The sequence below is a fragment of the Hypanus sabinus genome, chromosome 29 (assembly GCF_030144855.1).
Source record: "Hypanus sabinus isolate sHypSab1 chromosome 29, sHypSab1.hap1, whole genome shotgun sequence".
NCBI classification, from domain to species: Eukaryota; Metazoa; Chordata; class Chondrichthyes; order Myliobatiformes; family Dasyatidae; genus Hypanus; species Hypanus sabinus.
In genome coordinates this window covers 103,458-115,889 of record NC_082734.1, presented here as the reverse complement: position 1 = coordinate 115,889, position 12,432 = coordinate 103,458, and the positions used below count along the sequence as shown (strand labels likewise).

At 46.1% G+C, this 12,432-nt stretch overlaps 1 protein-coding gene across 1 annotated transcript; it reads left to right on the top strand.

The window, feature by feature from the left end:
• Positions 1-826: 826 nt before the first annotated feature.
• LOC132382744 (zinc finger protein 214-like) lies at positions 827-11,752 on the top strand. The gene is made up of 2 exons (XM_059953195.1): positions 827-2,489; positions 10,340-11,752. The coding sequence occupies exon 2, from the start codon at positions 10,738-10,740 to the stop codon at positions 11,314-11,316; it is 579 nt and encodes a 192-aa protein (XP_059809178.1). The 5' UTR covers positions 827-2,489; positions 10,340-10,737; the 3' UTR covers positions 11,317-11,752.
• Positions 11,753-12,432: the final 680 nt, after the last annotated feature.

Below are 12,432 nucleotides of genomic sequence, written 5' to 3'. Positions count from 1 at the left end.
CCTTTCATTTAGAGAATCGAGGACTGAGAGGTGAACACATTGAAATGCACAACATCACTACCGGTTGAAGCAGGGATTCCAGTCTCTGGAAGAGTGGGTGGACTGTCCGGGACTGAGATGAGGGGAAATGTCTCCACTCCGCGGGTTGTGAATGTCTGTAAATACCCACCACAGAGGGCGGTGAAGACTTGGTGACTGTCCTCACATAAAACAGAGGCCAGCAGATGTGTGGAGACCGAAGGGTTCGAGGAAATGAGGATCGGGGAGGAACCTGTGGCTGAGATGGGAGAGCAGCCATTATCTTGTTGATGGTTAGAATGTCCCACCTGTTTCTCACTTGATATTTCAGTGTTCCTGTCCAGTGAAGCCATTGGAATGTGAATAGAAATTAGTGTTTGTAAACATAGACTGATTTAAATGAAACCAGCACATTTCCTGTGTGGGTCTAATTTGTGTGTTTGACCGGGATGGAAATCGAAACTCTAACTCCGAGAACTCTGTGACCTGGCAGTGGAGGGAAAGGGATCGGGGAAGATATGGAGGGAAAAAGCTAAATACGTATCCGGTGTACATATGAAAATAGGATAGGGAAATAATGAAATGATGTGGGAAATGTGCCGGTGGATTGGGCAGCGTGCGAGGAGAGGAGCAGAGTCTCCGGGTCACGTGGGAGACCCAAAGTCACGTGACCACGATCCCGCGGATTTGTTCCTGAGGCCCCGCCCACTGCCTGATGACGCTCATACAGATCGCGCATGCTCAGGCCAGGATGGGCCCCACTGTTTTTTCATCCTTTGTGGAAGCGGGTCGGCGGAGGGATCGGGAGGGGTCCTTCCCCCCGGGGGCGGGGAGCCGGGAACGGATTATTCTCTGCGGGGCAACACAAACAATTTCTCCTAGGTAAGTATTGAAGCCGGTCCCGAGCGGAGAGGTCTGACGGTGGGTCGTGAGTTAACTTTCCCGAACTCAAACAAGAGAAAATCTGCAGATTCTGGAAATGCGAGCAACGCGCACAAAATGCTGGAGGAACTCAGCCGGCCGGGCAGCAGCTAGAAAAAGAGTACAGTCGACGTTATCGGCCGAAACCCTTCGGCAGGACTGGAAAATAAAAGGTGGGGAAGGGGAAGGGTGACGAGCCTGCGGTCGTACTGTGACTGTTTCTTTAAGAGCGCCGGCGTGAGGAGGCGGGACTATGACGCCAGTCACAGACTGTCAGCGCTAACTGTGGATTAACCATAAGAGAGAGAGAGAGAGAGGGAGCAATCTGCAGACAGGCAGTCGGCCAGTCTAAAGAGAGAGAGAGACTGGAAAAGCTGATAGCTTCAGTTACTCGCATCTGAGGCTTGGAACTCTCCTATGCCCACAAGAGTGGGTTGATCGTCGGTACAGGAAATCACAACGAATGTGTGTGGCTGTCACTTCGTATAATCCATAGGAGTGGATTGTGGAATATCTTGTGTTAACCCTTGCCTGGGTATGTTGTGTGGTAACCCCTGGCAGACGGTATTCCTGTGACAAGTCACTTTCGCTGATAACACGTAAGTGGACGGATTCAACGGATACGAACTTCGACGACAGTTATTTTGAAGTAATGGCCTTTTCTCTACGTTTCACCCTTGATTACCATCACCTTTTCTCCCATCATTTATTCCGTGGATTACTGAACTTTCCTACTTTACCATCTAAAGACTCTAAGCTTTGTTCCCTCAGGCTCGATAGTTTGGGGGTTATATTTACACATATGTAACTGTTAACTTTCCTTTATTTCGTTAAGTTATTATAAGTAGATCCCAATCAAGAGAGTGGTTTTAACATCAAATCCAGACTCCAATGTGAACTCTATTGCTGCTGGTTCGTTTCTCAAACGTTACAGTGCGTAACACAGCTTTATAAAGCTAGTTAGGCGACATCTGGAGTATTTCATACAGTTCTAATCGCCCCCATTCTCGGAAAGATGTCGGGGCTTTGGAGAGGGTGTGGAAGAGGTTTACCAGGATAGTGCCTGGATTAGAGGGCATGAGCTATAACGAGAGGTTGGACAAACGTGTTGTTTTCTCCAGAGTGGCACAGGCTGGGGTGAGACTGGATGGAGGTTTCAAGATTACGAGAGGAATAAATAGAGTGGACAGACGATATATTTCTCCTGGGGGTTAAAATGTCTGATACATTAAAGGTGAGAAACAGAGTAGTGGGTAGCTGGAGTCACTGCCTGGGGTGTGAGAACCCACTAGTCACGTGATCCCATTTGCCCCTCCCATTTAACCACAGATGGACAGCTGTGCATCTGTTTCCGAGGCTCCGCCCTCCAGATTATGTAACAATCTATTCCTGCATGCTCATTGCTCACTGTCTCCATATGGACGGTGTATTCCTTTCTGCTAAGCGCAGAAGTGGATCATCTGCGGGGTCGGTAAAGTATTATCGCCTCCTGGATTGGGGAGCCGGGGATCGGGAGCTGTCTGCGGGCCGAAGAAATCCCTTTCCCATCGGTGAGTATTGAGACCGATCCCGAGCGGGGAGATCCGATGTTGGCTGTTAGCCCCGAAATGATGACCAATTACTCATTTAGTATCCAGTTATCTGGGCTCGTCACAAATGTGTCGACTTCACTGAATCTGCATTGAACGATCCAAACCAGGAGCCCAGGCTGTCTTATTTCCAAAGAATTGGAACAGAAGTACTGCCAACGGGTCACGTGAGGCTGTGCGCCGCAGATCTGCTCCGCCTTCCGCATTGTGACGCAAGATCACGTGGTGTGTTGCTAACAAGGTTTACAAGAATAACCTCAGGAATGATCGGCTTTATATATGAGGAGCATTTGTTGGTTCTGGACCTGTGCTCAATGGAGTTCAGAGGGACGGTGTGAGTTGTGGACGGATGTATGGCTAAGTAAACCTACCGAATGCTGAAAAGCCTGGATACAGTGGACATGGAGAGGGTGTTTCCATTAGACGGAGAGTCTGTGATCTGACACCACAGGCTCAGAATAAAGATGCTTCCCTTCAAAACTGAGATGAGAAAAATAATATGGCTAAAAGATGTCTGATCTGTGGAATTTGTTGCCGCAGAGATTGGTTGAGGCTGCCATTTGGGAATATTAATGACAGAGATTAATAAATTCATGATTGTTAAGTAGTTTTGGGTTACCGGAGGAAGGTAGGAATATGGCGTTGGAATAAAAATCTGCCATGGTTGAGTGATATGGCAGACCAGATGGATTGAATCACCTAATTCTGTTCCTGTGTCTTATGTCTTACCATGACTGAATGATGGCTCCTTCTTCTCCCATATCATTTTGTGATGTGTGAGGGACAATAAAAGATTGTTCACTGAGATCGATATATTTGCTTTCAACGTTTAAATTTCAGTGAGCTTTGTTCTTAGTAACATTAAACAGAAATGTTTGGTTCTCCTTTTTATTGTTAATGTGCTTCATCACCTTTCAAGTTAAAGTTGGACCTGCGGCAAGAGATTTATTGGAAGAAAAACCCCAACTAGAAGCAAACCACGACTGAAAACGAGGGAACAGCAACAAGTGACCCTGCCTGAGGATTGAGAGCATAAACTGGAGAGAACCCATCTGACTCGGAGATTCCAATGATTTAGTCAGGAGAAAGTTGTGGATAAATGGTGGATAATTGTTTATCGGGATGGAGGCCGGTGACTAGCGGGGTGCCTCAGGGATCTGTTTTGGGCCCAATGTTGTTTGTAATATACATAAATGATCTGGATGATGGGGTGGTAAATTGGATTAGTAAGTATGCCGATGATACGAAGGTAGGAGGTGTTGTGGATAATGAGGTGGGTTTTCAAAGCTTGCAGGGAGATTTATGCCGGTTAGAAGAATGGGCTGAACGTTGGCAGATGGAGTTTAATGCTGAGAAGTGTGAGGTTCTACATTTTGGCAGGAATAATCCAAATAGAACATACAGGGTAAATGGTAGGGCATTGAGGAATGCAGTGGAACAAAGAGATCTAGGAATAACAGTGCATAGTTCCCTGAAGGTGGAGTCTCATGTAGATAGGGTGGTGAAGAAGGCTTTTGGAATGCTGGCCTTTATAAATCAGAGCATTGAGTACAGAAGTTGGGATGTAATGTTAAAATTGTACAAGGCATTGGTAAGGCCAAATTTGGAATATTGTGTACAGTTCTGGTCACCGAATTATAGGAAAGATGTCAATAAATTAGAGAGAGTGCAGAGACGATTTACTAGGATGTTACCTGGGTTTCAGACCTTAAGTTACAGAGAAAGGTTGAACAAGTTAGGTCTCTTCATTGGAGCGTAGAAGGTTGAGGGGGGATTTGATCGAAGTATTTAAAATTTTGAGAGGGATAGATAGAGTTGACGTGAATAGGCTGTTTCCATTGAGAGTAGGGGAGATTCAAACGAGAGGACATGATTTGAGAGTTAGGGGGCAGAAGTTTAAGGGAAACACGAGGAGGTATTTCTTTACTCAGAGTGATAGCTGTGTGGAATGAGCTTCCTGTAGAAGTAGTAGAGGCCAGTTCAGTTGTGTCATTTAAGGTAAAATTGGATAGGTATATGGACAGGAAAGGAGTGGAGGGTTATGGGCTGAGTGCGGGTAGGTGAGATTAAGAGTTCGGCACGGACTAGGAGGGCCGAGATGGCCTGTTTCCGTGCTGGGATTGTTATATGGTTATAAAGTTTGGTGAGTGTCATTTACTCAAACTCTGGTTATTTAGGCATTACATACCTGTAAAAGGAAGGAAGGAAATAGTTGGGAGTGAGACTGAATGTGCAGAAGAAACAGTTATGCCTCTGTCAGCCCCAGTTGCAATCACTCAATATCTGAAAATGTGTTTCCAGCAGCCCAGCCCTTTAAAACTGCTCCCTTTCCCTCACAGTGTTTACTTAGTTCCAGATTTTGCATCTACTGAAGTGATTATTTCTGAGTGGGGAGAGGGAAAGAGAGGGCGGTGTTTATACTGACTGTCTTTCAAAAAAGTAATTGTTTGAACTTGCTGCAAACTCTCTCCCCATATCCTATACTTTCTCAACCATATTATTGACATAGATGACACGTGGCAATGGGCGTAACCCCAGGGATAGTCGCTAAGCACAGGACTCGAGTCCAAGAAACAGGCTCTCACCATAACCCTCTGCTTCCTACCAATCATTTGCTTGGAGACTCTGGGGCTTTGTAACAAACTCAATGTTAACAGGAAGATGAGAGAGTAATTAAGATAAAGAGAGAATTTTTGCTTCCTCAAAGAACTCGCAAGCTGATCTGTCTGATCCAGTTGACCAGATCCTCCCTCGATGACAAACTTAATTTACCCTTTGCCCACCCACCCAGGTCATGTGATATGATACCCCACAGTACCCCAACAATCCTCCGTCCCACCAGTGGCCCCACACACTTCTTACCATTCACCCCACAGCCACACATAGACAGGTCTCCTTTACTCATATCCAACTTCCCAGTTTGGGGAACCACAAATGTCTGATCTCGCAATCCCAACTCAGGGCCAAAACTAAAACCAGCGGTCCAGCCCAGTCCCGACCCTTTCCCACTGCAACCGGCCCCCGATTTACACAAACCTGAGATCAACCCCTTCCCCACCACCACCTGAACAGGAGAAACACCAACATCAGCTGGGGTTGACATTGTACGGCGATTTGCAGTAGGTCCCTGTCTGCGGTAAAACTCCCCGCTGTCGGATGTGGAGACCAGAGTCATACATGGTAAAACTCCCCGCTGTCGGATATGGAGACCAGAGTCATACACGGTAAAACTCCCCGCTGTCGGATATGGAGACCAGAGTCATACATGGTAAAACTCCTGGCGTGGAATTGTAATCCCACAGTGGATTTGTTCGGTGACTTAAGAACATACATGATTAATGATCCTGCAACTGGGGACTGAATAAATAATTAGTCGAACAATTTTAACCAGGCACACCTACTCCCTGCCTTTCTCCCTCACCCCAGCTACTGAACCCTTCTTCCTCACCACTCGCTCCTCACAGTCCCTCTTCATCACTGGCCCACTACTCCAGCCCTTCCTTCTTGCTCCCTCTATCCCTCACCGTCTCACCTCTCCCTCACCCTTTCCTTATAATTGCCCCTCTCAATCACCCTTGGTTCCTCACCGCCTCTCTCTCCCTCCCCTTCCCTCTTCTCTATCCCTCTCAGTTACACCCTTACTCAACCAATGTCATACTTTCACCCCTTTCCTCACTCCCTCCTTCTCTTTCACCCCTCTATCAACAAATCATACTCCTCTCTCCTGTCTCTCTTCATCTCCTCACTCTCTCATGTCTCTCTTCATTTCTCTCACACTCTCTTCCCTTCAGTCCCCTGTTTCTCTTACTCTTCCATTTTCTCTCCCATTCCACAATCCCTGTGCCTACCCCCATCACCCGCTATCTCACCCTTAATCTCAGTCACCCTCTGTCTTACCCTCTGCATCTCGCCCTATCTCACACACCCTCTCGCCTCCCTCTAACACTTCTCTCTGACTGACTTACCTCTGCCTCTCTGTAACCTTTTCCATTCTCCATTTCCAACTCTCTTTCTGTGTCCCAGTCTCTTCTCGCTCTCCCAAACACGCTCCTTTCTGGCTCCCATATCCCACACTGTCTTCCCCTCTCTCTCACCCTCTAAATGTACCACTCACCCTATTCATTACCCTTCTTCACTCTCTCTCCCTATCTCTCAATCCACCTCTCCCCTCCCCATCACTCCCTGCGCTCTCCACCTCATCCCATACAGGCATGCAAAAGTGTGGGCACCCTGGTCAAAATTTCTGTTACGGTGAATAGTTCAGTGAGTAGAAGATCAGCTGATCTCAATTTTCTGTGGTGGGGGAGGGAAAGTGAAGTAAGAAGCTAGGAGGTGATAGGTGGAAAGGTAGAGTGAAGAAGGATTCTGATAGGGGAGGATTAGAGAGTGGACCATGAGAGAAAGAGAAGGTAGAGGGCCATCAGCTAGGCAGTTGAGCAGAAACGAAACTGTGAAAAGGGATCCTGAAGGGAAACAGAAAAACATGAGAAGTGGGAAATTACTAGAGGCTGGAGAAATCGATGCAAATGCCGTCAGGTTGGAGGCACCCACACGGGATGTGAGGTGTTGCTTCTTCAGCCTGAAGTTGGTAGTACAAATGACCGTGGGGGATCTTGGGGGTGGGTGCGTGTGTGTGTGTGTATGTGTGAGTGGGGAGATAGGGTTGGGAATGAGTCCATTGCGCAACACTTCATATACAGTATGCGTCTCCGCTTGAACACCACCCTCACCTCCACAATCGGGTTTCCGTTGTTTTAGAGGTGACAAAGCGGCAGAGATTAAAGGAAAATGGGTGGCGTTAGTATTCAGCCACTGCAGTGCTCAGTGAGGACAGTCTGGAGAAATCATCAAGGGTGACATTATGGGTAGAACGGAGAAATACAGAAGGTATGACCATGTTAGTGGAACTATACTACAGACACCGAACAGTCAGAGGGATCCAGATGAACAAATTCACAGAGAAGTCACAGACTGTTGGAAGAAACATGAGGCTGTTATTATAGTAGGATATTAGTCCACATCCAGTACAGGTGAAAATGGTCTCTTCCATATAGATCCCACAAAGTTACCTCTCACACACCTGTCACCCATTACCTGTCAAAAAAGGTGGGCCCCAGAGAGCTTCTGGCTAATGAGGGAATGGGCGCCGATGGATTTCTCAGACAGAGCTGAGCTCCAGCTATCTAAATGCAAGGATTGGGAACTCAGAGAAAGGGAACAAAATCTTTTACATCACCAGTTGAGAAAATCACCTTTTTTCATCCTCCAATCACAAACAAGAGAAAATCTGCAGATGCTGGATATCCAAGCAAATCACACAAAATTCTGGAGGAATTCAGCATCAGTAGACTTTTCCATAGATGCTTTCTGGCCTGCAGAGTTCCTCCAGCACTTTGTGTGTGTTGCTTGTTCAACCTCCTCCTGTTCTGAACTTTTCTACCTGTGAGAGCATGTTTCAACCCATTCTCTCTGAGTACATAATGACATCAAAACTTTTGCCCTGAGCAACAAGTAGCTTTCGCATCACAAATGTGCCAGACTCCAATGAGACAGACTACTGCCCCTCCCTTTATATACATTGGCATTGCCATCACTGAGTTCACTACTGTCAGGTGGAGGGTTCAGGGGAAATATTTATGTCCATTACAGAAATTGTGTTAGCTGTGAGTACTGTGGTGATGCAACAGTTGCTGGAGAATTTACAAGCGGGAAGAGGAGTTATATTTGGAAATCTGACTTCTTAAAGCATCATTTATCAAGAAAATCACACATAGGCGGTGTGCAAAAGTGCTGGTGAGAAAATCTTTCATTACCCGCTCTAGGCCTGCTACATAGGTTATGTGAGAGTGCAGATGAACTTGATCAAACCCAAAGTTCTTATTGACAGTGATTTGCTCACTGTCGAAATGAATACCTGAATACCTTTCTAAATAAAATTCAGTTCACACGTTGTTGTCACTGGGTAAAAATTGCACAGTGGGAGATTTTTGCACTGGCTGGTCATTACAAATTAGAGTGAACATTGGTGGGAATGTGGGCAGACTTCCAGTGTCCCTGATACCGTCACATACCTGACTCCATATAACCCTACACGTTAGGGATTTGGAGCTGGAAATGGATGAACTCTGGATCATTCAGGAGTCAGAGGGGAGGATGGATATGTCATGAAGAGAGGTGACTTACACCCAAGGTACAGGACAGAAGAAACTGGGTGAGAGTCAAGAAGGGGAATGAGGTTAAATAGCCATCGCAGAGTACTCTTGTGGCCATCCCCCACAACAGGAGTTAGACACTGTTGGGGGGGATTACCTAGCAGCGGAATGTCAAAGGACTAATAGGGGATTTGTTAGTCCAGGAATGAAAACCAGCAGAGGTCTAATATCCTAGTGGTAAAGCTTGTTCAATCTAGTGTGCCGGGGAGGGTGTGTGGTTAAACTAAAGTTGCAGGAAAGATTGGAGACAGAATGCCAGTACAGATAGTGGAGAGGGTGAATTGAATTGACTTATGTCATTCATATACTTGAGGAAATCTTTACATTACTTCTCCATCTAAATGTGCAATGTGTAACTTATAGTAATTCATAATAAATAATTTCTACATAGGACAGTCAATATAACATAGAAATACAATTGTATCAGCAACAATTAATCAGTCTGTTGGCCTGGTGGAAGGAGTTGTCCCAGAGTCGGTTGATCCTGGCTTTTGTGCTATGGTACTGTTTCCTGGATGGTAGCAGCTGGAAAAGTTAGTAGTTGTGGTGATTTGGGTCCCCAATATCCTTTGGGCCTTTTTATGCACCTGTCTTTGTAAATGTCCTGAATAGTGGGAAGTTCACATCTACAGATGCGCTGGGCTGTCCACTCCACTCTCTGCAGAGTCCTGCGATTGAGGGAAATACTGTTCCCATACAGGCAGTGATGCAGCCAGTCAAGATGCTCTCAACTGTGTTCCTGTAGACAGTTCTTAGCCTTTGGGGCCCCATCCTAAACTTATGTAACCATGTGAGGTGAAAGGGGTTCTACTCCGCTCTTTTCACCACACACCTGATAAGTACAGATCACGTGAGATCCTCGATGATGTGTATGCCAAAGAACTTAAAGCTGTTTATCCTCTCAACTCCAGATCCATTGATGTCAATAGGGTTTAGCCTGTCTCTATTCCTTCTGTAATCCACAACCAGCTCCTTTGTTTCCGTGACATTGAGGAAGTGTTTTTTTTTCACGACACCAGTCAGATGTTGTTCAGACTTCAGACAAAGTCAGCAATCAAAAGGTTGAGCATGGTGCGGCGAATGTGCTGACCTGCGTATATCAGATGCGAGAAGCACCGTAGGAAAGTCAGATGAGCTCACTGCATTGAATTATGACATTGTTACCATTACTGGGAGTTGGATGCACCCACCAGTCTGAGGGATTGAGAGGAACAAATTTACAGAGAGATCACAGACTATGCCAAGAAACAAAGATTGATATAGGAAGTGATCTTAACTTTACTCACACTGACTGGGACTTCCATGCTGTTAAAGGACAAAATGGGGTAGAGTTTGTCAAATGTGCCCTCAATCAGTAGAATTCCCAAAGTAGAAGTGTGCAATAAGCTACTAGGAAATGATCCAGGGCTGGTGATAGAAATTAGTGATACAAGGTACTCTTCAATTCCAGATACCAGCCCTGTGCCCAATTGGAAGATGATTTTTTTCTCCATTGACCCTCACTGTAACAGTGTGATGTCAGATCACACCTTGGTGACTAAAGTGATCTCATCTGATATATTGTCCTTCACGCACTGGATTTTGTAAATGCTTTTACAGGTTTAAAACGACAAGTAATTTATCTACAGGAATCACGGACACAACACGTCAGATTTTCTGTCTCTGTCAAAATATCTAAGAATTGGAGCAATCGATCATTCTTCCTACTCTGACTGTGGGGAGGGATTCACATGATAATCTGACCGACTGGCACGCCCATCATTTTATTCATGGGGAGGCCATTCACCTTCCAAGACTGTTGGAATGGATTCAGTTGGTCATCTCAACTGAAGATACATCAGCAAATTCACCCTGGGACAAGGCCATTCACCTGTTCTCAGGGTGAGAAGGGATTCAGTCGGTCATCCCAACTGTGGGCACACCAGTCAGTTCACATTGGCAAGAGGCTGGGCATCTGCTGAATTTGTGGGGAAGGAATCACTCGGTCACCTGACCAAATGGCTCACCAGCAAGTTAACACTGGGGAGCTGCCGTTCACCAGCTTGGACTGTGGGAAGGGATTCATTTGCTCATCTAAGCTGAAGGTGCAACAGAACGTTCACACTAGAGAGAGGTCAGTCTGTGAGAAGAGATTCACTAAGTCATCCCACCTGCAGAGACACCAGCAAGTTCACACTGGGGAGAGGCCGTTCCCCTGCTCAGACTGTGGGAAGGGATTCACTTGTTCATCTAACCTGAAGGTACATCAGCGAGTTCACACAGGAGATAGGCCATTCACCTGCTCAGACTGCGGAAAGGGAATCACTCAGTCATCTCATCTACAGAGACACCAGCGAGTTCACACTGGAGAGAAGCCATTCACATGCTCAGACTGTGGGAAGGGATTCACTAAGTCATCCCACCTACAGAGACACCAGCGAATTCACACTGGAGAGAGACCATTCACCTGCTCAGACTGTGGGAAGGGTTCACTAAGTCATCCCACCTACAGAGACACAAGCGAGTTCACACTGGGGAGAGGCCGTTCACCTGCTCAGTGTGTGAGAAGAGATTCACTCACTCATCCCACCTACTGAGTCACCAGCGAGTTCACACTGGGGAGAAGCTGTTGACATGCTCAGACTGTGGGAAAGGATTCACTCGCTCATCTCAGCTGAAGGTTCATCAGCGATTTCACATTTGGTAGAGGCAAGTTACCTGCTCAGACATTGGGAAGAGTTTCTTTCAGATGTGCATAAATCTCCATCAAATGTGCATAATTGAGTTCACACTGTGGAGAGGACGTTCACCTGCTGTGAATGTGGGAATGGATTCACTCAGTTATCTAACCTTATGACACATTACCGGGTTTCACGCTGGGGAGAAGGTTTCAATGAGCTGCATGCTGGATATTTGTCCATCATCGTTGCTGAATGCAATTTTGACAGTGACTGTCATTGTTGAACTCTGCAATTATTGCTGTTGCTCACCACACCCAATTCTGCACCCTGGTCACTGGGCATGGGAGGAGTTTCTTCTGCTGTACATTCACCTTTAATGGGACTGGAGTTTAATATTCTGGATATGAGACAAATAAATCTGTTCTGTATTGAACTCTGTCTCCGGAACTTAGTGAAGTTATAACATATCTAGTGTACAGTAGAGAGTCAACTCAGGTCGGCTGGACCCTGCCAGTGATTCTCTTCCATGATGGTCCTTTTCAATTCTCTCCTGTTGTTCCCCTCTCACTCTCCCTGAGGTAAAGGCTGTCGAACAGTCATCATTCTGTGGGTGAAGATGTTAACCCATATAACCATACAACAATTTCAGCATGGAAACTGGCCATCTTGGCCCTTCTAGTCCGTGCAGAGTGCTTACTCTCACCTAGTCCCACCGACCTGCACTCAGCCTTTAACCCTCCATTCCATTCCTGTCCATATACGTATACAATTTTTTTAAACTGACAAAATCGATAATGCTCAACCACTTCTACTCGAAGCTCGTTCCACACAGCTGCCTCTCTCTGAGTAAAGAAGTTCCTTCCAGAGTTACCCCTAAAGTTTTGACCCTTAACTCTCAAATCATGTCCTCGTTTGTAATCTCTCCTACACTCAATGGAAAAAGCCTATCTACGTCAATTCTATATATACTCATAATTTTAAATACTTCTATCAAGTCCCCCCTCAACCTTCTACGCTCCAAAGAATAAAGAC